We start from the raw sequence: 23,448 nt of genomic DNA on the forward strand, positions 1-23,448 counted from the left end.
ATTAAAATAAAATTCCAAATGTTTATAAACGTACCACTTCTGGACTCTCTTGAGAACGTTCCCCCCCCACACACCCCCTTATGCCCTCGCAGGGGTTCCCTGCTGCCCTGTGCTCCCCACGAGGATCCGTGCGCGGTGATGGATGGCAGCCGAGAGCTGCGTGCTGAGCCGCCCGTCCCGACCCGCTCAGCCCAGCACGGAGCTCCGGCACCAGGCGGACGTTCCTCTGCCCCCACGGCACCCAAAGCTGGCCGTTGTTTGCTCCGCTGCTCGGGGTGACGCCCGGGGTCCCAACGGCAGCGCCGGCAGCTCGGCCCTGCCTCGCTTTCCCCATTTCATGGGGCTGAGGCCGATCGCCGCTCCATGTGCAGCGGGGGGCAACGGGCGCCGCTCCGCATCCCGCAGCTGCGATCCCCGCGTTTGTGCCCCTGCATCCCCAACGTCCCCATCGTATTTTCGCGTCGTCCCCCCCCCCTCCGTGGCCGCGCCCCCCATCCGCAGCTCCGCAGCTCCGCCGGCCCGGCCGTGCCCCCGCCCCCGCCGCTCCCATCCCGGCCCTTTCTGGGCCGCCTCCAACTTCCCCGGCCGGGGCGCGGCGCGGCGGGGCTGCGGACGTTTTGCTCTGCGCTCCGTTCTCCGCTCCGCTCCGCTGCGCGGGGCCGCGGCGGATGGCGGCGGGGGTGCGGGGCCGGGAGGCGGCGGCGGAGCTCCCCCGACGGTCAGAGCCCGGCCCGGAGCGGGGAGCGGGCGGCGGAGCGGCGCGGCCCGGAGGGAGCGGAGCGCGGAGGCGGCGGTGAGCGCTGGGATGGGGGGGGTTGGGGGGGAGCTGTGCGCGTGTCCCCGTGTCCTCCCCCCCATCCCCCTCCCCCCGGCCCCGCATCTGCCGCGCAGGTGCCGGCCCGCTGCCGCCATCCCCTGGGGCTGCGCTTCCCGTGGCCCCCCCGGCACGGACCCCCAAAGGAAAAAGGAAAGACCCCCCCCATCCCCCAGCAAAGAGCGCCCCAATCACAGCAGACCCCTCAGTAACCCCTTCCCCCGTAACCCTCATACACTCCTCCCCCCCCCCGGACACAGCAAAGCCCCCCACGGGCATCGGCCCCCAAAATGTTGGAGCTGAGGTGTGGGGTGCCCCCCCCCCAGGCCGGGGGTTCAGAAGTTTCCTGATGGGGAAAGGCAGGTGGGAACCCCCGCAGTGCAGCACCCCCACCCCGTGGGGTCGGCCGGGGGGGGCTCCCATCACAGCCACCCCCCAGCCCTGCAGATGACACTGTGCTGGTGGTGGCCGCAGGGATTGGGCAGCTCTACAGGGGGGGGGGCACCTCTGGGGACTGGGGAGTCCTTAAGCCCAGCTCAGAAGATGGGAGGGGGGGGCATGGGGTGGAAAGGATGGGGGATGCTGGTGGCAGCAGTGACATCCCAGCATCTGGGGGGACATGTGGAGCGGGGTCCCCTATAACGGTGCCTTCCCCCCCTCTCTGCAGCTCACCATGGCCGACCAGAGCAACATCCAGTCGGCGGCCTCCAAGAGCATCCGCCCCTTCCGCTCGAGCGAGGAATACCTGGAGGCCATGAAGGAGGACCTGGCCGAGTGGTTCAACGCGCTCTACGACCTGGACATGGCGGCTGACACCTTCCTGGAGGCACTGGCCACGGGCTGTGACCTCTGCCAGCACGCCAACAACGTCAACCGTGTGGCCTTGGAGTTCCAACAACGGCACCCCGAGGCGGCCGCCCGCATCCCCCGCAACGAGGTCATCTTCCAGGCCAGGAACGTGGCGCCCGGCTCCTTCGTCGCCAGAGACAACGTCTCCAACTTCATCCGCTGGTGCCGGCAGGATCTGGGCATTCAGGACGTCCTCATGTTCGAGACCAACGACTTGGTGCTGAAGAAGAATGAGAAAAACGTGATCCTCTGCCTGCTGGAGGTGGCCAGGAGGGGCTCTAAATTTGGCATGTTGGCCCCCATGCTGATCCAGATGGAGGAGGAAATCGAGGAGGAGCTGCGGGACCAAACGTGTGGGGTGCTGGGAGCATCCCGGGGCAGCCAGGCCCTGCGCCCCGAGTCGCCCGCGTACCATGGGCAGGCACAGCGCGTCTCCCTGTGCGACCTGAGGAACCTGGATGAGCTGGTGAGGGGCACCGTGGGGGCCCTGGGGGGCGAGGGGCTCCACATCTGCCCCATGGGGAGGGAGGGCCTCTCTGTGCGCCCAACAGGGGGCTGTAGGAGCAGTGGGGGCCTCTCTATCCATCCTACACAGGTCTTCATGGCCCCTGGGAGGACCTCTGTGTGCCCAACAGGGCGCTGTAGGAGCAGCGGGGGCCTCTCTATCCATCCCACACAGGTCTTTATGGCCAACAGGGAGCACTGTTGCCCATGGGAGGTCCTCTCCATCCACCCAACCCGTCTCTCTGTGGTCTGTGGGAGGTTCTCTCCAGCCATCCAACCAGGCTCTCTCCAGCCTGTGAGATGTCTTCTCTATCCACTCAACCGTGCTCTCTGTGGTCTGTGGGAGGTCCTGGACAGCCCAGCTGGGCTCTGTGCCTTCTGGACGTCATGGGAGGGTTATTTTGGAGCCGTAATCACAGGGAAGATGTGGGTATCACCACCACCACCTCCTCCTCCCAGGGATGTGGGTGACATGGCGTGACAGGGCTGCCACCCCACACTGCCCTCCATGAGGACATCAGCAGAGGGATGTTGTTCCCTCCAGACCAGCCGCTCAGCTGGGATTAACGCCGGGCTGGGCGCAGGATCCAGCCCATGCACCAGGCAGATGCCAGATTAATGTGGCTGGGGAGGGGTGGGAGGCTCTGCCCTGCTCTGATCCCCTAATCCCAAAGCCTTTTTTAATTGAAACCCAGTACCTCACTAAGCCTGGCAGCGTGGAGCTCGGAGGGGGATGTTGGGGAATGTGCATCCCACCTGCCCCGCTCCCCACAGCTGGGTGCTGCCAACCCTGAGTGCATTTTTCCGGGCTGCGTAATGCCTCTCCATGGGCTTTTATGGGCAGTGTTGGAGCTGGGGAGGAGCCTGGATCTGGCCTGGTTGCATCGGGGGACAGGTCCCCAGGGCTGGCAGCACATGTCCCTGTGTCCCCTGTCACTGTGGCAGGGTCGGGCCCACAGCTCCCACTGGCTGTACACTCCGTGCCTCAGTTTCCCCATAGTTGAGGGGTTCAGGGCAATCAGATCTGTCCTGGCTGAAATGATGAACAGAAAAGAGGGGGGAAAAAAAAGTGGGGGGAAATGCTAAAAGAAATGCTCAGCTGGGGAAGGCAGTGAGTTTGAGTTGCAGGTGCTGGGGGTACCATCACAGCAGCCATTGCTCGGGGTGGGTTCGTGCCAGTGCCAAGCCCCAGCTTAACCCCAGAGAGAAGGGGCTGTTCCTGGGGGTCCCTGTCCCCACACACCCCCCCTGAGCCCCTCTGTGCCCGCACTGCACCACACACTGTGCCACACCACCAGCCAAAGCAGGATGCGGCCGCGTCCCCACATCCCCCCGCTGCCTAATCCCTGACGTCAGCCTGCTGCTGCCGCTTCCCAGCCCTGTGCACCTCAATGACTTAACCCTTTTCTGTGCTTAACTGTGTGTGGGTGTGGGTGGGTGGGTGGTCCCTTCCCTGTGACAGTGTGGTGCCACTACCCCATGGGGGTTTCCTTCCTGAGGTGATCCCAGCCATGCAGTGGGTGCCTGGAGCGCTTCAGTGTCCGCAATTTGGGGTCCCTGGGGGGCTTTGGAGAGTGGAGCTGCGGTGGATGAACTGAGCTGCATCCAACCTCAGCCCACTTTGTTTGGGAACCCACGGGAAAACTGATCCCAGGTACACGCCTGAGCGGGTGGGAGGATATCAGGGCTTTTTTAACTCATTTTTATGGCTCTTTCCATTGCCTGGCTGTGGGAAGCCCCCAGGGCCCCTCTCCCAGGGAGGCTTTGTGGGCTCTGCTCCCACCGCAGCACCGCTGACTGAGCTCTCATCTCTACCCGCAGGTGCGGGAGATCCTGGGCTGCTGTACGTGCCCATCCCAGTTCCCCATGGTCAAAATCTCAGAGGGTAAATACAAAGTGGGAGACTCCAACGCGCTGATCTTTGTTCGAGTAAGAGCCGTCGTGTCCCTCTCCCACTCCTTTCTCTGCTGGGGGGTGGAGGGGCCTGGGAACACAGTGCTGGGGGCCCAACGTGGGGCTGAGCTGGGGCTGGGGTTTGGTGCTGCGATGCTCGGTGCCCCGGCCTGACCCTGCGGGGTGGGGACAGGACAGGATTTATCACGTCGGGAAGTGGAACAGTGAGCTGTGTCCTGGCACGGCCCCGCAGATAACAGCACTGGTCATGGCCAGGGTCAGCCCTGCAGTTCCCAAGGATTCAGGCAGTGGAACCAACCCTTGTCCCAGACATAGCAGGAAACCCTTAACCTATCCAAATTCACACTAAGTTTATTCCCTACAAAATTAATCCTTCCGTTCTCTTCTCCTGAACCCCCTCAGTTTGGGGTGGGCAAACAGAACCTGCTTGTTTTGGCTGGGGGGGTGGGGAGCATTGTGACTGGTGCTGTGCTTTTCCAGGTGCTGAGGAGCCACGTCATGGTGCGTGTTGGTGGTGGCTGGGACACACTGGAACATTACCTGGACAAGCACGACCCATGCCGCTGCTCCTCCCTGTGTGAGTGACCCCCGCTGTGGGTCTGACCCCAGCATGTTTCACCACTCCTTGGGCTCCTTTCCCGTGGGTTAGGATGGGCAGCTCAGGGCACAGATCTGACTGAAATGAGAAAAGAGCAAGAAAATGTTTGTTTTAACTGCTGGAAGACCCACGTGCAGCACGAGGGGTGGCAAGGGCCGTGCTCCCCACTGACCTCACACCATTGCCTTCTCTCACAGCTCACCGCCTGCCCCCCGCCCGCACCCTGGCCTTCTCCCCACCAAAACCCGCCGTCAGCAGTGCCAGCCCCGCACCCCACGCCCCCAGCCCCAGCACCCCACGCCGTGCTGACATGACCAGCCTTGGGGACAAGCGGCCGCCAGGCTGGGGGGACGTTGGCTACAGCAGGACGGAGCGGGGCAGCACCCCAAAGCCTGCGCCTGGAGCTGTCCTGCCTCCCCGGGCCCCTGCCAGCCCGTCCAGGAGCCCCGCCAGCGCACTCAGGTAGGGCTTGGTGTCTGTGGGTGCTGTGGGGTGGGGGTCCCGCTGTCACCCCCCCCCCCGGCCTGTGCTGTGACACACAGCGGAGCCATTGAGTCAGCCGGGACGGGGGGGGGGGCACAGGGCAGGCCTGGCCATGACACGGGGCCTGGCACAGCAGGACAGGATGGGGACGGCCCACTGCTATGGCAACGCTTCCCAAACTGACCGCTGCTGCGTGGCGGGGGAAGGAAGCCAGGCTGGGGCGGGCTGGGCTGGGAAACCTGGAAGCTGGGAACGCCTCAGCCCCACAGCATGGCCTCAGCCCCACTGCAGGCCTCAGCCCCTCAGCCCTATAGCAGGGCCTCAGCCCTATAGGAGGACCTCAACCCCACAGCAGGCCTTAGCCTTATAGGAAGACCTCAGCCTCACAGCATGGCCTCAGCCCTACTGCAGGCCTCAGCCCCTCAAATCCTATAGCAGGGCCTCAGCCCTATAGGACGACCTCAGCCTCACAGCATGGCCTCAGCCCTACTGCAGGCCTCAGCCCTATAAGAGGACCTCAGCCTCACAGCACAGCCTCAGCCCTACTGCAGGCCTCAACCTCTCAGCCCTATAGCAGGACCTCACCCCTATAGGAGGACCTCAGCCCCACAGCAGGCCTCAGCCCTATAGCAGGCCTCAGCCCCTCAGCCCTACTGCAGGCCTCAGCCCCTCAAATCCTATAGCAGGGCCTCAGCCCCACAGCAGGCCTCAGCCCTCAAAGACAGCCCCTCTCCACAGCACGCCTGGTCTTCACAGCAGCACCTCGGAACCATGGCAGGCCTTGGCCCCACATCAGCCCCCCGCACCCCCTTAAGGCCCCCCCTCCCCTCCCCACACCCCACACACACACACACAGCCCCAGCTCCGCCTCGCCGCTTCCCGCCCTGCTGTTGCGCATGCGCACTGCTTTCCGCCCAGTCGCTGCGCAGGCGCAGTGCTGCCCCCTTGCGGCCGCGCGGGGTGCGTGCAGGGGGGGTGCGCTGAGCGCGGGGCTGCGGGGTGGGGGTGCGGTGCGGGTGCGATGGCGATGCAAGGGGCGTAGAGAGGGCTGCAAGCAGGCGTGCGGGGGGCTGAGTCCTATGAGCACACAGTGGGATGCAGAAGGCCGGGGGAAGACAGTAGGGCGCACAGTTGGGTGTGCATCAGGGCATGCAATGGGATGTGCAGTGGGACATGCAATGGGGCATGCAGTGGGACGTGCAATAGGTTGTGCAATGGGACATGCAATGGGGCATGCAGTGGGATGTGCAATGGGATGTGAAATGGGACATGCAATGGGTTGTGAAATGGGACATGCAATGGGACATGCAGTGGGATGTGCAATGGGACATGCAGTGGGGCATGCAATGGGATGTGCAGTGGGATGTGAAATGGGATGTGCAATGGGATGTGAAATGGGCCATGGAATGGGACATGCAATGGGGCATGCAGTGGGATGTGCAATAGGTTGTGCAATGGGACATGCAGTGGGACATGGAATGGGATGTGCAATGGGTTGTGCAATGGGATGTGCAGTGGGACATGCAATGGGATGTGCAATGGGACATGAAATGGGTTGTGAAATGGGCCATGGAATGGGACATGCAGTGGGATGTGCAATAGGTTGTGCAATGGGACATGCAATGGGATGTGCAATGAGATGTGCAGTGGGACATGGAATGGGATGTGCAATAGGTTGTGCAGTGGGACGTGCAGTGGGGCACGCAGTGGGATGTGCAATGGGTTGTGCAGTGGGATGTGCAATGGGTTGTGTAATGGGACATGCAACGGGGCGTGCAATGGGACACACAGTGGGACACGCAGTGGGACGTGCAGCAGCTGCATGCAGTTGCTCTGCCCTGAGCCTCTCTCTCTCCCCGCTCCAGGCCCCGTGACTCCCCCCGCACCCGCCGTCATTCCGGGGACAGTGACTCCTCATCAGCCTCATCGGTGGGACCCCCGCGGGGTCACCGCCCTCCGCCCGCTGTCTGCTCCTCTCCCCGCCGCCCACCGCCGGGACGCAGCCGCTCCGGTGACCGCAGCCCCCTCCCCCTGCGCACCGCCGTCGCTCCGGGCGGTGGGGAGGAGCGCGGCCGGCCGCGTGTCCCGAACGGGCCGGGGCTGCTCCGTGCCCGCAGTCAGGGCCGGCCCGGTGCTGACGCCGTGCTGCTGATCCGACGCGGACGCGACGGGCAGCACTCGTGGACACGCGCTGACGGCGCGCCCCGCCCCGCAATGCGGCCCTCCGGTCCTCGGCGCTCCTCGCTGCCCGGGGACGGGGGTGAGGACGGGGATGGAGATGCCTTCCAGGAGGAGCTGGAAGAGCTGGCGCGGAGGCTGCGGGCGCCGCTGTGTCTGGAACCCGGGCAGGAACAGCAGCTGCTGGGACGGCTGGAGGAAGAGTTTTTGGCCAACACGCGGCTGATGGAGCTGGGGGACGGTGAGCCCTCGCCCCCCGCCCGCCCCACGCACGGGACGTTGGAGCCCGGCAGCGGGGCGGCCGCCGACTCAGCCTACTGCTCCTCCTCGTCCTCTTCATCCTCCCTCAACGTGCTCGGCAACAAGCATGGCTGTCTGCCCGAGGACGGCCGTCGCAACGGGGGTCCCCCGCCCGCCCCCCACCCGCAGGAGCGCTGCGGCCGCCCCTCCAGCTCTTCGGATGAGAGCAGCTGCGTGCCGGCCTCCGGCGCCGAGTCCGACCCCGAGTGGGCGCCAGCAGTGGAAGATGAGGGGATGGAGACCGTGGTGGTGCCGGGGATCCCCGCATCCCCCGCCCTGCGGCCCCGTGCCCGGCCTCGGCTGGACGCGCAGCCCGGCAGGAAGCCCACCCGCATCCCTGCACCCCGGCCCCCCGCCGGCCCCCAGCCCTGGAGGGCACTGCACAGCGTCCTGGCCTCGCTGCTGGAGCCCGGGAGGGCACCGCGGGAGGATGAGGGGCTGCAGGAGGACTCCTGGCCGTGAGAAGGACAAGATGGTGGCTGCGGCCCCCGGATGCTGGGATGTGTGGGCACTGGGGCACCGTGGGAATGGATGCTGTCACGGCGGGGCTGGTGGGGGCTGACGTACCTCGGTGTGATCGCAGTGCTGACAGGAGCTGTGTCACGGCATTGGGAACGGGTCTGGGAGCAGCCAGCTCTGCTCAGCTCCTCTGCTCTTCAACCTTCTTCCTTCTCCGTCCTGCTCCCCTCGCCTTCCATTCCTCTTCCCCATCTCCACACCCGAGGACGTGCAGCTCGTCACCATGACCCGTACCCAGGGGATGTCCCCTCTTCCCCTGCAGCATCTCCCCCAGCACAGGCTGCCCTGCAGCCCCTGGAGCCAGTAAAGCCCAAGGAGCTGAGCCCGCCTGCTGTTGTCCGTCCACGGAGGTCTGTCCATAGAGCTGCAGGTGCTGGGGATGGGGCTGCACCCTCCGGCTTCCTGTGAAGCATCCCTGGCAGAGTGATGCCCGCAGTTCAGGGCTGCCTGGGAGCACTTGTCCTTTCCTGGGTCCTTCCCAGCACAGTGGTGTCAGGGGGAGGTTCTTCACAGAGAGTGGTGAGGTGCTGGAACAGACTGTCCAAAGAGGCTGGAGATGCTCCATCCCTGGAGGTGTTCAAGGCCAGGTTGGATGGAGCCCTGGGCTGCCTGGTCTACTATTAGATATGGAAGTTGGTGGCCCTGCCTGTGGCAGGAGGTTGGAATCTGATGATCCTTGGGGTCCCTTCCAACCCAAGCCATTCTGCGATGTAATGTAATATATGTAAGTTGAAGGTCTTTTGTTCCAGAGATGTGTGGCTGGGGTGGAGGTATCCCATCACACATCTGACATCATAAATAAAGACTGCCTGCTCGCTAACACTGCATTAAATGAGTTTATTCCCAACTTTGGGATGACAGGAGAAAGCCACAGGGATGTGGCCACCTCCACCCCAAAGCCTGCACTCTCCGCTGGCACAAGGACATGCAGCCAGCACTCAGTGAACTTCAGCTCCTTGCCTGCAGAGCTGCTTCCAGCTGGTTCTGTGATTTCCACCTTTCCTCTTCCTCCTCACCCCCCTGTTTTCCCCCAGATCCACCCAGGCACAGCCCCAAGCAGTCATTGGCCACTTATCTCAGAGAAAGCTCTCATCATCATCCTTCCTCCCAGCCCATCCCTGACCCCCCCAGACACAACGCTGCCTGTGTGGGCAAACGTCACCTTTATTCCAGGCTGGCTTAAAACAAGTGAACATAGAATATATTTATATTTTATATATTTATAAGGTATCTCACGATAGGGTCTGAAAACTCTGAACCGGACGTTTCTATTGACGAGTGATGGATGGCTTTATTTTGGGGCAGGGTGGACAATGTCTGTCACCACCAGGAAAGGGGAAAGGACCCCTCCGGGTAAGAAGGTGGACAGGAGGGAGCTGCTCTGGGGCCTTGGGTGCTGGTACCCCCCTGCGACCTCAAGGAGCCCTGCAGGGGAGGGGAAAAGCCCTTTTTGTACAGCACACGTGGGTAAAGAATTGAATTTGAGGTCTTGAGAGCATCGGGAGCACCACCCATGTGGGGAGACCTTCACCATGACTCACCCCAAGCTCTCAGGCCCCCACCAGCCCCTATTAGGCTCTGAGCCAGCCCAGGGAGGGGACCCCCAGCATGAGAAGCGATGGATCCAGATCCCCCCAGGGGGGACAGAAGGAAGCAGAACTGGGGAGGGAACAGGGGGCACAGCTGGGCTCCCTCCAGGAACAGCCAACAGGGAGGACAGGGCACAGTTCACCTAGGGGCTGGTACGTGGGGCAGGGGGCTGGGACACCCCCATCCTCCTCCTCCACCCTCCTGGGAAGCGACGGCTCCGTGCTCAGGGTAGAAAGAGAGGGAACATGCAGGCAGCTCCTGCCCCACCATCAGTTCTTCAGGATGGCATCGTAGGCCTGGTACACGTACTGGGAGACCTCGGGAGCCCGGCATTTTAGTGACAGCTGGGGAAGAGAGGAGACACAACCGTGTGAGGGCTGCATTGTGCAGCCATGCCCTGTCATCACACACACCTGCGGGGCATGGGATGGGCCTGAGGGCTCTACACACCCATGGGAAGACATCAAGCTGCTCCCATTGCCCTCCCCAGCACTATTCACATGCAGGGAAGCAGGCATGCATCTTGGGGCTCAGGCTTTCACCCTCTGCCTGTGGCTCCACTGGGCATTTCCCCAAAGACATCTCCTAACCCTGCCTTCGTTCCAAAATTGTTTTTAAATGTCTCAATGCTCTCAGCTCCTAGAGTTGCAGGGCAGAGCTGAGCACATGTGCACAGGACACGGAGCTGCAGCTACACTCATCCAAAGCACACCCACAGTGGGGCAGGGCTGATGGAAATGGTCAGACCCTGCCAGACTGTCAGGGAAGAGAAAAGCAGCCAGGTACAGCCAAAAAGCAAGGGTAGAAACCATTCTGCTAACCTCCAAATCCTGCAACAGCGGGGCAGGCAGCAGTGGGCAGGCGGGTAGCAAGGGAGACACAGAGAGATGAGTCAGCACCAGAGCTCATCCCAACCATCCCAAAGAGAAAGGCTGTGAGGAGGTGGGGAAGGGAACAAAGCCCCAGCACCGTGGGTTATTTGGAGGAAGACTGGGTAGCCAGGAACCTTGTAGCTTCCTTCAGCAACATTGCTAGGGTGGCTGCCTCTCCCTGCTGCTCCAACCCCACGGAGGGCACACCGAGGGACACAGGGTTACACTGAGTGGGGGGCAGCAGGGGCTGGGCCGTACCGTGAAGCTGGGGTTGCTGGGCTGGATGCGGAGCTCCGCCAACACCCAGATGCCATTGGTGAGCTTCAGAGACTGATAGAGCATGTCCTGGCCCTCCACATTCCTCTTGGCAATGGTGAAGATGTTGCTGCCTTGGAGCTTGCTGCTGACAGCATCTGAGTGGGCAGAGGAAGAGCTCAGCACCATTTCCTGCTGGACCCAGCCCTGCTTCCACCCCATTTTCCCTGTTGCAGCTCTTGGAGGGCCACGTTTCTACAACCAGAGCAGAACGTTCCTGCCTAGAGACAGGAAGGCTTTGGAGAAAGGACAGGAGGATCCAGACCTATGGGGATGAGGCTGGGGCTTCCCAGTCCTAGCTCAGCTCAGCACTGCCTGAATACAGGGCAACAAACCATCTCTCACTTGGAGACCAGCAGTCCCTAAGTTGCTGTGACTGTTATCACAGGGCAGGAATAAGGGCAGCTCCCCACAGCAGGGGGAAGGTCCAACTCTAAGGTCCACCAAGTCCAACTCTAAGGACGTGTCTTGCCAACAGCCCTCATGAAGGGTTTGGACTCACCTGCATTGAGGGAACAGTCCTTGATCTGGAACTGGGCCTCGTTTTCATTGGGAATGTCCTTCCAGGTGGCAAGGAACATCTGCCGCTCTGCAGCCAGAACAAAGCAAGGCACTGAAGTCATAGAGGGATCCAACCCCTTCAAATCCCAACACAGGGCCATGCTGTGGTGGCGCTGGGCATTGAGACATCATTGCAGCATCCCTCTAGCAGCCACCCAAGATCTGTCTCACTCAGCTGTTCACTTTTGGAGTCAGCAAGCTCAGCTGCCTTAGTGAAGAGGCTGGGGAGTGCCAGGGACTGGACAGCAAGAGCTCCCAAAGGACCAAGAGGTCAGAATGTGGCTGAAGTCACCCTGGGTACCACATTGTGGTGATGCTGACACAGCCATCCTCCAGATTCCCATGGGTTTCTCACTCCCCACGGTTCCCAACTCCAATCCCAGGGCTAAGAATGTGTTTGGGAGGATTTTAGTGAATGGGATGGCACCCATGCTCCAACTCACCCATCTTCCCATCCTCCACAAAGAGGATGTGCAGAGGGTAGAGGGTGCTGAAGTAGAAGACATCAATGTTGTTCTTCACCGCAACCTGGGATGGAAGGAAAGACATTGGGATGTCAGCACAGAGAGTGGAAACCTGTGGGTCCCACTGTGAGCCCCCCTGGAAAGTGTGGGTGCTCTCACCTGCAGGTTGTTGAGGGGATCCATCTTCATGACAGAGCCCACAGTGTTCAGTGGGAGGGAGATCTCCACCGACTGGTTGGGGGCAAGGGGTGCGTGCACCTGGAGAGGGGCAGCTGGGGCCAGGCCAAAGCTGGGAGGACACACAGCACTGGGTCAGGGCTGTTATCCCACTGTTATCCCTATCCCCCCACCCACCAGCTCTGGGACCTCCAGGAACTGCCTCATCTACCTGCACCATCATTTCCTCCAAGACACGAAAAGAATCCAACTCATTCCTGCCCATGCTGGGGCAAGCAGAGGTATCCCCCAAGTCTGCCACCTTTCTCCTCCAGATCTCCACTCATTTTTAGCGTTTGTGTACCACCTCATTAGGAGCATCTCCTTTTTTGTGCTCCTCTGCGTTCATCGGGACAAACAAGAGGACATCCATGCCTGGGGAGGCGGTCATGCCCCAGGAAACAGCCTCCTCAGTCAACTTCTCAGAGGCTTTGGGTTGATGTCCATCACCATCGGAGCCGTCAGGGAGAGAAGGGTCATCATGTGAGGCTGTTCTGTTCCCCGGCAGATGTCACCACATCCCTGTCCACTCACCCTTCTCTGAGCTGAGGAGGTGATACCCAGCATTCTCACCAGCCAGTGCTACCACAGCTTAGGAGACACCTCACCTGTTGCGGTTGAACTGGATTGCAAAGTCAGACATGACCTGCAGGGCCTTGTTGGTCAACACCAGGTCCATAGAGATGGAGCCCACCTGCCGGCTGAAGGTGCCAGAGATCTCCAGCCCCTTGGCTTTCATGGCAGGGAGCCAAACCTGGGCAGAGACACCAAATCCACAGAGGTTAACCCAAAATGAACACTTTGGTGCCCGCTGCTCTCAGCCTAAGGCAGTAGGAGCATGCCACCAGAGTGCTGCTGTCCCACTCACCGTCTTGGGTGCCACGTAGGACCCCGACAGAGTGCCCACTCCCCCGGTGAGGTCAAAGAGGTCCCCCAGGCCACTGCCAAGAGGTGCTCCCATAGCAGCTGGTGCTGCTGGGCCAGGCGCTGTGAAGCCACTGCCACCCATCTGCAGGGACAAGGGAGCGTCAGGGTCACAGTGACAAGGAGGAGAGAAGAAGAGGAAGAGGAGGAGGAAGAGGCAAGGGGTGCAAGGGCACTCACAGCAGGACTGCCTCCCACATCGCTGCGCAGCTGCAAGAGACAGAGACTGCTGTTGGTGCAAAGGGTGCTTCCGAAAAGCATCGGCACAAGCAAGGGCTTGGGGTCACTGGGGGTGCTCCTGACCACACAGAAGGGACAGGTGCTCCTTGACACGGGTATGTGGTTTAGTGGTGGGGCTCAGGAGATGCAGTTATGGTTGGGTTTGGTGGTTTGAGGGTCTATTCCAACCGCGGTGATTCTATTTTAGCTGAGCAGGGCTGAGCTCAAACCTCAGCTGAGCTCCCTACACACACCAGGAACAAGAGAGGTGAAGGCTGAGTAGTTCTGGGGCTGGCTGGCTATCACCAGAGAGACAGGGGGGCTGTGAAGGTGGACATGGGCACTGCAGGGGCTAGGGGCTAAGAAAAGGTCTGATCCATACCCCTTCCGACTCGTCCCCCATCTCCAAGCAGAAGCACGCAAGGCAGAGAGGAGAGCCAGGCACATGCAGAGAGAAGCCAGGAGAGAAGAGACAAAAAGAGAGAGAGAAAAGAAAGGCAGGAGGGAACAGATTAGTCCCACCACATCTCCTCCTCCTCTCCCCACAGGTTTGGGCACTCTGGGGTTAGCAGGGCAGGTCCCCAAGTCATGCAGCTGCCTGGGTTTGGGAAGGGACTCAGAAGAACCACTCTCTCCCCCTCCCCCCCAGCAGCACAGCAGGTTCACAGGACACCCACAGCAGAAAGGCTGCATGGAACTCGCGTGCAGGAATGGGAAGGTGTCAAGGAGCTCTGCTCCAGCCATCTGACAGGGATGAGCTTAATTAGCACCCCTCTGATCACAAGCTAGAGCAGGAACAGATTAGCCCAGATGTCCCCAGGCAGAAAGCTCCAAGCAGGAGCCCGCCCACCCACATCCAAACCTCAGCAAGGCAACCCACCAGGCTATCCAGGCCTCCTCCCAGGAGGTCCACAGCTCCCATCTGCACGGAGGAGGCGGCCAGAGGAGGCCCACTGACTGGGGGTCCCAGGTCCAGGTTCAGCAGGTCACCCAGCAGGTCGCCCTGTGCAGGGATGACGGCCGGCTGCTCTGCTGCCTGCCCAGCTGAGGGGGCTGCCTCGGGGCTCTCAGCACTCTCACTCCTGGGGCAAAGGAGAAGGGAGAGGTATGAGATGCTGGAAGATTCCTGGAGGCTCATGGACTCCCCACAGCTGAGGGGCACTCAGCTGGAGTTCACAATGAGACATCCCATTCCGACAGGACTCCTCCTCAATGCATTTCTTTCAGTTTCACCTTCTACTCACACCTGAGATCTCCAGCCCTGGCAAGACAGCATGGAGCCCATACTGCTCCTGCTTGGAGATGCTCCTACAAGGGACCATCCTCAACCCTCCATTCACTGGTGACCATAGCAGTCAGTCCTCCACGTCCATCCCCATTGCATTCACACTGCTCTGGATGGCCCAGAACCCATGGGGACATCCCTACAGCTGGCAACAAGGAAGGGACACTCACGAGCCTGTTCGTGGGGGCAAGCTCTTGTGCACAACCCCTCTGCTCCCCTCCACGAAGGCGCTGGGTGGCTTATGATAGACAGAGGCCAACGTCCCAATGTAGCAGATGAGCTCATCCAGCAGCGTGGGCTCAATCAGGTCCGTCTCTTCAGAAATAAGTGGCTTCTCTGCCAGCACCACCTCCTTAGCAGCCACAGGATCAGTGGACAGCAGGCGCCAGTAGATGTAGCCACGGTCCCGCAGGTCAGGGTTGTCAGAGTCCTGGGAAGCAGGAGGTAAGCAGCAAAGCCATGGGGCAGGGGAAGCTGTAGAGCATCCTACAGCCACAACCACCTTGGCCCCATTTAAGTCTTGCTGTGGTATTAGAGTAAGTTAAAGGTGTGTTGCACCCCATGACAACAGTTGGATTCAATGGCTTTGGAAGCCTTTCCCAACCTAAATGGATAACTGTGCTCTGCTACACTGACACCACTGGCTTTCACGAGGAAGCAGCACATCCTACAGGACGTGATGTTCTCTAACAGCAAACTTCCCCACATTTAAGCTATCAACCACCTCCAGCCACAGGCACTGTGTCATCACGACCTGCCACTGCTCAGGAAGGCTCAGCAGGGTTGGAGGGATGTTTTGCTGGGCACAGAAGCTGGCACCCACCTGTGTGGCCAGGCTCAGCACCTGCTGCACCAGCTCCTGGGTCTCAGTGGGTTTCTTCAGGAAAAGCTTCACGATGGCCGTCAGCAGCTGCAGCTGGACCTGCGGGCACCAGAGTGAGATCAGGGAGACACACAGAGAACATGAGTGCTCCCTGCACACAGTGCTGGGGTGGGATTTTGCACAACAGGTGGAAGGAAATTTCCACGGGTGATACCACCAGCCCCAGCTAAAGGGCAGCCTAAAGCAGCTGGGACTCAGCCCAGGACTTTTCTAGTTCCAAAAGGCTGATCCTGTGCCAGCACAGGTGAGCAGCTGACCTCTTCCAGCCTTGAGAAAGGCAAGGTGCTTGGGTGGCATTTCATAGAGGATGCTTTGCATCCAGGAGGACAGTTCCAGGATCTCACAAAGGTGGCTGCTCTGTGACACCAGCACAACCACCAGCCCCACATCCACACTGCCCACCTGGGTGCTCTCATCATGGAAGCCCTCCAGGAAGCTCTCCAGCAGCTCATCAGCATTGTCGATGCGCTCGGCGTACTCGCCCACGATCCAGATCATGGCAGCCCGTGCCTCAGGCTCATCCAGGGAGTCCAGGTTCTCACACAGGGTGGCAATGACACTCTCATACCTGTCAGAATGAGGACACGTCACCAAAAAGCTCTGCGCTCCAATATCACCCCATCACCCACAGCAGGACTGCTGCTGCTCCCAGAAAGTTCCTATTTTCCTAATGGAGAGCAAAGCAAAGGGCTTCAAGCAAGCAAGGGGGAGCATAAACAATGCATCACCATCTAAAAATGGTTCTGTCTGACTCTTGGGAGGTTTACAAAGTGAACACTGAAGCGGGCATGCTTGGTTGCATCTGAGCTGCTTTCAGTACAGTTCTGCTTTCAGCACGTGAGCGGATTTTTAATTATCTGTGCTGAGAGAGTTTGGGTAACTGGAAGAAAGAGGGAGGATTTACATAAATCTCTCTTTTCAGAATGACTTTAACAGAAACCAAGCCAAGGATAGAGCACAGCACTACCTTCATATCCAGACTCAAAAGACACTGGATACAGCACAGGGATGTTTCCTGAGCAAATCACACTTTTCATGTGCACTGTGACACCACCCACGCCAGCCTCGCTTGTCTGCTCTCCATCCTTCCTCCATCCCCACACAGTAGTGCAGATTTCTAGTTTACTAATTACTATCACTACTCAATCTCCATTTCAAGCACCCAAATCCGTGCCTGCCAGCACGGGGAGCAAAGGAGGCAGCCCCAGCATTCCCCTCTCCCCACGTACTTGTTGGGGTACTTGCGGAAGATGTCCTTGATGACAACAATAGCCTCCTGCACCACATAGTTGACCTTGGTCTGGATGAGGTCCAGCAGGGTGCTGACACAGCGCTCTGCTGATTGCTGTTGGAGAGGTTTGGTCAGTGATGCCTTCACACCCCCATCCAACAACATCACACACCCCTCACGCTCCCCTAACCCAACCCAGAGTAGAAGAGGGAGATGCAATTGTGTTGTTTCCCCCCTTTGCATAACTCAAATCCTACATCTGTTCCAACAATAGATGGCAAGGGGATGGAACACGCTCCCTGTGGCCAATGGAACAGCCTTGGTCCATTCCCATCTCCTGGGAGATCACCCCCGAGATGCAACAGCCTCCAGCTGATCCATCACAGGCTGCAGAGCAATGTATGCTTAACCACGGCCACCAGCAGAACACTAAGTGAATGGGGATGGCACGACAAGGCTGCCCTGTCCCTCCCCACACCAGTCTCACCTCCACCTTGATGGCACAGCGGCCGATGGCTCGGACTGCCTTCCTCACAAAGTCCACATCCACCTCTGTGGCATATTCCTTCAGCTCGGCCAGGACCTGCCATGGGGACAAGGTGGTGAGCACTTGGTGGCTGGAAGAGACACCAACTCACTGATCTGCCCAGCGCAACAACCCCAGACCCCCGCTGGCTGCCAAACTGTGGCCAGACCTGAGCAGCCACAGCTCTGGTGGTACTGAAGCATGGGGAAGGCAAGGAGGAAGCACTGACAGGGACAGCCAAGGCCCCTGTGCCCACCCAGACCCCAACCTGTGCAATGTTGGCCTGAGAAGCCAGGCGGATCATGATGTCCAACTTCTCCAGCTTGACATAGATGGGGTCATTGTACTTGACGAAGAACACCTTCATCTCGTGCTTTAGGATTTCAGGTCTGGGGAACAAGGAGAGGCAGCAGTTAAGAGACCTGGCCAAGGCAAGCAGAGCTTGGCGTTGCTCCTTGGCCGTAAGCAGAAGAAGATTTGGGGGCTGCTCAGTTCTCAGGACTCCAAGATGCTGTGATCTCTCTCCCCCAGTAACTCTGGCTCTTGATTCCCTTTTGCTGACACACAGGGAACACAGACCAACCTTGGGACAAACAATGACCAGATGCACAGCAACAGAGGGTGCTGGCCTTGGCAAGGTTGGATTGGACATCCTAGGAAGCAGGGAAGCCAGCCCAAAGCCCAGGGCCAAACTGGACCTTCCTCACCAGAACAGCCTCTAAGCTGGGGAGGGGACAGGCCAGGTCCCCAAGGAGCCAACCTGCTTTCCACATTCCCGCTCAGAGGGACATTAATTACTTTCCACTTCTCCCAGAAGTTGCTGCTATTTTTAATAGGCAGTAACAGCGATGCCAGTGGGGCAAGGGATCAGCTGATTGCAGCTCTCCAGCTGGCCCCTGCTGCCCTGCACATAAACGAGGAGCCTCAGGCATGTCCTACCCTCCAATAGTAGCAAGAGATCAGCCAAAGGACAAGAGGACTTTCAGGACTTGCCTATCTGATAAGGACAACTACAAAGAAACGAGCCATTCTCATGAAAATCCCTCATTAGGCTAAGATGATGAATCCAGTGCCTCAGCTTTTAGTCTTTCCATCCCCTGCTCCCCAAAATAAGCAATAAATTCAGTGAATCCCATCCCATCACCTCAGCTGAAGCTCTGTGCCCAGCCCTTGGATTTCAGTGATGAAAAAGACCAAACGACGGATTGTGTCAGCAAAGCCTGGACACTATTCCAGCCATCAGAAGGCCCAGCACATTGGGACACAGTGCCTGTAGGCAGGAGGACACCCACCTCTTCTGCACGATGAGGTTGATGTTGCGCAGAGCCACGTACTGCAGCTCAGGCTCAGCAGACAGCAGGGTGACGAGCGGCGGGGCCAGCTTCTTCAGCAGCGTGCCGTAGTAATCCAGGTCCTTGGACAGCATCTCCATGAACTTCATCAGCACCTTCACTGCTGAGAGCACCACTGCAGAGTTGGCGTGGGACAGCCGGGGGGTCACCCTCTCACAGATGCTGCAGGGGTTGAGGGCAAAGGGAAAGGAAACAGTCAGAGCCAGGCATCCTACTCAGAACACCAAAGAACGAGGTGTCAGCAGAGTTTGTGGCAAAGCAGCTTTAAGATTTCTCCCAAAAGATGCACAGCTGGCTCTTCAAGGCTCCTGATAATGGTTATTTCCCAGCAAAGCCCTATCTGCAGTGGGATCTCCCTAGTGCCCAGCCTGCTCTGCCTTGAAGCACGGTAAGATCATGCTTGGAGAAGTGTGTTCCTTGTGCCAGTGTGGGGACAGCGCTCACTGAGAGACTGTGAGTCCCCAGGAACAGTGCTATGCTGATGTCAGCTGTTCCTCCCCCAGCAGCAGGAAGCCCAAGGGTGGGGAACAGCACAGACGGAAGCATGAAGGCACTTCTTGGAGGAGAACATGCAGCATCAGCCCCGTCCAGCCATCACCCTGCCGTCCCTGTGCCCTGTCCCACTTCCCTCACCTCTGGGCCTCCCGGTCATCTTTGGGCATGTAGTTGGCCAGGCAGTCCAGGATAAAGATCTGTCCCCATTCGGTGCACTCATTCAGGGCTGTCAGCAGCTTGTTGATGGACTGGGGGTTGAGGTCCAGCAGGTTACTGCTCGGGTGTGACTCGGCAATCTCCGACAGCGCTGCTACTGCGTTAGCCACTACCTGCCAGAGGAGATGGGACACGTGTGAAGGGACAGCAAGCACAACGGGATGGCAGTCGTGGTTCTGGAGGAAAGCTGCTGCAAATGGATGAGATGCATCCTCAGTGTGGGGCCCTCACTCTGACATCTGGGCACCAGCTTCTCCTCCCCACAAGCTGACGTGCAGATGAACTATCATCACACATCCCCACCACACACACTGTGACTCTTCCCCCACCGCTGCTCAGCAATTTGGGTGGGCAAATCCTGCAGCCCTGTGCTCCTCCTGTCCCTCCCTGCAGTCACCCTCAGCAGGAAAACAGCACAGGACCACCATCATCACATCACTCCAAGTTGGCATGAGAAGCCAGACACGCAGCATCACAGCATTCCCAGCCAGCAGCTCCTGTTTGATGCCTTTCCTGCTCCCCATAGGGTGCAGAAGCTAATAATAAATGGGAATTAATTAAATCTCACATCTAAAAGGAGCCAGGAGACAGTTACTGGACATGAAAAGCAACCTCGGGGACAGCTGCCGACAAAAGTGGTTTGACAAGCACCAAAAAGCACCAAGAAATGAAGAGGAACATGGGAGCAAGGATATAGGGATGCAGAAATGAGTGAGGGCATCTGCTGCACCAGATAGGGAAAGCAAGGTCTGATCACCATGGGATTGGAGTCCGAGATGAGGTCCTTGAGGGTGTCCAGGAAGCCCTGGTCCTCCACCAGCTGGGCGTTGATGTCATGGAGCTTGGCCACGCAGACGGCCGCCGTTTTGCGCACATACGGGTCCTCATCCTTCAGGCACTTGCGCAGGGGCTCACAGAGGTACTCTGTTATCTTGTCCACACGGATGCAGCCCATGGTCCGCACAGCCAGGGCACGGATCAGTGGGTTGGGGTCCTCACAGTCCTGCAGGGCCAGGGAGGACAGTGAGAGCTCCAGCCCTTCCAGCCACAGCCATCAGCGGCAGCTTCAGGACCTTGACTTTCCCTCGGGTTCCTGAAGCCTTGAGGTTTTAGCATTCAGCTCTCAAGTGGAATGAGTGCATCCCATGGAAGGAGTTCAGCCTCATTCCATTATCTGGAGTGCACTGAACTCTAACACTGCCAGCTCCTGCTCCAAATACACCCCAGAACCAGGCATGTGCCCAGCTTACACCAGGGACACAACCCAGCCAGCACCCCACAGAACAGCCACCCGGCCTGGGGAACACACCCATCACAATTACTGTTGTTGTTTTTCCTCTTAAAAACACCAAAATTTCCAGGAAAACCTTTCCACAGAAAGGATTTGGTGGCCCTGTGGCTTCAAACAAACACACTCCCCAGCTACTGATCACAAGACCACATTCTCTACAGCAAGTTCAACAGAGGGCATCTCCAACATAGGAACCACCACCACCAAAAAACATTTGTGGGGCAAATTTGCTCTCTTATACCATGCAAGAGAAGCCCTGGTTTGCTAAGAGAGGGCTTTTTGGTGGCAGAGGGCCAGAGTGCTGCCCCACAGCCCGTTTTCCTCACCTTCACAAAGGTGTTGACAGCCATGATGGCCATGTCAGGCTGGCTCTTGGCATAGTTCATCAGGTAGAGGTAGACCAGCTTCTTCAGCTCCAGGTTGTCTGTCTGCATGCAGTTCACCACATCCGGGAAGAGAGCGCTGCAACGTGAAGCACCACAGATCTCAGGGCAAGCGACTGGGATTGGGGTGTTAACTTCTGTCCTGGGAGAGCCACTAAACCCCATTATCCTGGCCCTGAGCACCTCTAGGAATGGGGCACCACAGAGAGCCAAGGTCTCACCACTTTCTGAGTACAGAATTTCCACCCAACCTAAGTTTCCCCTCAGTTTAAAACTGTTCCCACTTCCATCACTATCAGACAGTGTAAAAAGTCACTCTCTCCCTCTTTTATGAGTTCCCTTTAAGTACTGAAAGGTTGAAATGAGGTCTTCTTGGAGTCTTCTCTTCCCTAGACTGAGCCGGCAACTTAGAAGGTATTTTCCATCCCTGATGATTCCACAACCCAGCTATATGATCCTAAAACCAGCCTGTGCTTGCAAGCTCACATCCAGGCCTAAGGAGCCCGTTTTGCTGGGTCTGAAGCACAGCCCCTGGGCAAAAGCAGCTTTGTGAGCTTGCAAGGCACAGAACTAAGGGAGAAAAAGAGCTGCCAGGGTGACTTTTTCTTTCCTGAGCTGCAGTGCAGTCTGTGGGACAGGAGAATGGACACACCTGACATCCTTGCCGACAGTCATGGAGGCGATCACCTTCTTCACCGCCTCCTTCTTCTTCTCCTTCTTGTCACTGTTCAGCTCTGCCTTCAGCTCAAAAATCTCCCCTGCAGGAAAGGCACGGGGTCAGCAAGGACATCCTAAGCAAATCCACAGCGGGCTGGGGGCTGCTGAGAACCCCTCCCCATTCAGCCCGGGTGGAAGAGCCCCACACACAGCTGCTAGGAACGACCCACATGGATCACTGAACCCACAGCACCGCCCAACCCCAACCCCAACCTCCCCCGTTTGTGTGTGTGTGACCCCCCCCCCCCCCCCGGGGCAGCACCTCCCCCTGCCCCCCACCCGCACGGTGCCCCGCAGCAGCCCCCCCCTCACCCTTCTTGGTGGTGGTGAAATACTTGGAGTCCGTCATGGTGCCGCCGCGTTCCCTGCCAGGAGATGCAGCCCCAATCACCAAACGTCAGCATTTCGCCCCCCCACGCCCCTCGGTTCCTCACCGCCCCCCACCGCAGATCCCCGTTGGGGGCCGAGGCCGGGCAAAACCCGAGGCGATACCCGCGGTAGAAGCGCGGACAGCCCGCAAACAGCCGCGCACGGCAACGGTTCCGATCGCGGAGCTCCGCTCCCGGCCCCCGCCGCCCCCCTCCCGTACCGGACCGCCGCGCCGCCCGCTGCCCCCGGCCCCAGCGGAAGTGAGGAGTGAGCACTTCCGGGGCGGGGCTTTGAGGGAGGGCGGGGTGTGGGGGCGGGGCTTAGAGGACTGGGCGTGGCCAAGGGAGGGAATGGAGCGGGAACAACGCGGGGATGGGGATATGGGATGGGGACATAGAGATATGGGATGGGGATATAGGGATGGGGATATGGAGATGGGGACATGGAGATGGGGATATGGGATGGGGATATGAGGATGGGGATATGGGATGGGGACATGGGATGGGGAGATGGAGATGGGGATATGGGATGGCAGCATTGGATAGGGATGGGGTGAGGGCACGGGATGGTGCTTGTGGATATGGAGTAATATTGGGACTGGGGACCGAGGAGGGGGGCAGTATGGGAGGAAGGACAGGATATGGGAAATGGTCAGCAGACAGGAGATGGGGACACGAGGTGGGGTAAGGGAAGGAATGGGGATGGGAAAAGGGTGTGGGGGTGGGAGATGGGAGATGGAATAGTGGTTGGGAATGGGAGGATAAGGAGTGGGATTAGGATAGGGGAGTGGGGATAGGAGTGGGGCAGGGGGCATGGGATGGGGAGAGGGGAAATGGGGGGTGGGGTAGGACAGGAGATGGGTGCAGGGGACAGGATAGGACATGGGGACAGGAGTGGGGACATGGGGGACATGGGGTGTGGGCAGGGGATAGGGATGGGATGGGGGAGGCAGAGGGTGGGGAGAGGGGACAGGAGGTAGGAGAGGCACTGGGACAAGGGAAGGGACCGGGCTGGGAAAGGGCACGGGAGAGGGGATGGGGACAAAGCACAGGGACACGGGATAGGACAAAAAAAGGGCACGGGTTGGGACAGGGGATGGGGCAGGGAGTGGCAACGGGGGATGGGAGTGTTATGTGGGGGAGATGGGGTGGGGACAGAGCTTGGGGACAGCAGATGGGAAAAGGCAGAGGGCAGGGGGACGTGGGTGGGGTATGTGGGATAGAGAAGCGATGCCGGAGTGCAGGAGCACACGCTGTGTCATCCTTCTGGATCCACTGCCCCCGTGTCCCCAGCAGCACTGGGGCCACATCACAGCCCCTCAGCGCAGTGACGGCCGCATGGCCACTCCAGAGCGGCCCCGCCGATTTGGCTGCGCTGCAG

The 23,448-nt window shown here is 59.4% G+C and overlaps 2 protein-coding genes and 1 non-coding gene across 5 annotated transcripts; 1 reads left to right on the forward strand and 2 right to left on the reverse strand.

The window, feature by feature from the left end:
- The first annotated feature begins 565 nt into the window (after window positions 1-565).
- GAS2L1 (growth arrest specific 2 like 1) lies at window positions 566-9,318 on the forward strand. 2 transcript variants are annotated; one of them, XM_031592120.2, is made up of 6 exons: window positions 566-793; window positions 1,482-2,129; window positions 3,989-4,096; window positions 4,562-4,658; window positions 4,877-5,141; window positions 7,028-9,318. In XM_031592120.2, the coding sequence occupies exons 2-6, from the start codon at window positions 1,488-1,490 to the stop codon at window positions 8,100-8,102; spliced, it is 2,187 nt and encodes a 728-aa protein (XP_031447980.2). In that variant the 5' UTR covers window positions 566-793; window positions 1,482-1,487; the 3' UTR covers window positions 8,103-9,318. The 2 variants fall into 2 exon arrangements, with proteins under 2 accessions (XP_031447980.2, XP_031447978.2); XM_031592118.2 differs by lacking the exon at window positions 566-793 and having other exon boundaries at window positions 1,434-2,129.
- Window positions 9,319-9,424: 106 nt separating this feature from the next.
- AP1B1 (adaptor related protein complex 1 subunit beta 1) lies at window positions 9,425-22,357 on the reverse strand. Of its 2 annotated transcripts, XM_090152760.1 has the most exons (23): window positions 22,289-22,357; window positions 22,012-22,064; window positions 21,635-21,740; window positions 20,926-21,061; window positions 20,066-20,311; window positions 19,231-19,421; window positions 18,538-18,759; window positions 17,514-17,634; window positions 17,207-17,302; window positions 16,718-16,833; window positions 15,891-16,056; window positions 15,429-15,527; window positions 14,776-15,035; window positions 14,201-14,402; window positions 13,703-13,723; window positions 13,282-13,311; window positions 13,046-13,186; window positions 12,786-12,931; window positions 12,121-12,250; window positions 11,941-12,025; window positions 11,439-11,525; window positions 10,880-11,034; window positions 9,425-10,093 (listed from the first exon to the last, which is right to left on the reverse strand). In XM_090152760.1, exons 2-23 carry the CDS (start codon window positions 22,046-22,048, stop codon window positions 10,019-10,021), a joined length of 2,868 nt encoding a protein of 955 aa, XP_090008886.1. In that variant the 5' UTR covers window positions 22,049-22,064; window positions 22,289-22,357; the 3' UTR covers window positions 9,425-10,018. The 2 variants fall into 2 exon arrangements, with proteins under 2 accessions (XP_090008886.1, XP_090008887.1); XM_090152761.1 differs by lacking the exons at window positions 13,282-13,311; window positions 13,703-13,723.
- On the reverse strand, window positions 12,573-12,677 carry LOC116228748 (small nucleolar RNA SNORD125). The gene has a single exon (XR_004166859.2). It is a non-coding gene; the product is annotated as a small nucleolar RNA SNORD125 (small nucleolar RNA).
- Window positions 22,358-23,448: the final 1,091 nt, after the last annotated feature.

This window comes from Phasianus colchicus, chromosome 18 (assembly GCF_987193195.1).
Source record: "Phasianus colchicus chromosome 18, bPhaCol1.hap1.1, whole genome shotgun sequence".
NCBI lineage: Eukaryota > Metazoa > Chordata > Aves > Galliformes > Phasianidae > Phasianus > Phasianus colchicus.

What these genes read in the sequence shown, in the direction of transcription:
- GAS2L1 (XM_031592118.2), top strand. Translation starts at nt 1,434, where the DNA reads ATGTGGAGCGGGGTCCCCTATAACGGTGCCTTCCCCCCCTCTCTGCAG. An exon ending in TGAGGAACCTGGATGAGCTG is followed by an intron (nt 2,130 to 3,988) that starts GTGAGGGGCACC and finishes CTCTACCCGCAG; the next exon opens with GTGCGGGAGATCCTGGGCTG. An exon ending in AGCCCCGCCAGCGCACTCAG is followed by an intron (nt 5,142 to 7,027) that starts GTAGGGCTTGGT and finishes TCCCCGCTCCAG; the next exon opens with GCCCCGTGACTCCCCCCGCA.
- AP1B1 (XM_090152760.1), bottom strand. Translation starts at nt 22,048, where the DNA reads ATGACGGACTCCAAGTATTTCACCACCACCAAGAAGG. An exon ending in ACTGTCGGCAAGGATGTCAG is followed by an intron (nt 21,062 to 21,634) that starts GTGTGTCCATTC and finishes TTCACGTTGCAG; the next exon opens with CGCTCTCTTCCCGGATGTGG. An exon ending in ATCCCCTCAACAACCTGCAG is followed by an intron (nt 12,026 to 12,120) that starts GTGAGAGCACCC and finishes CTTCCATCCCAG; the next exon opens with GTTGCGGTGAAGAACAACAT.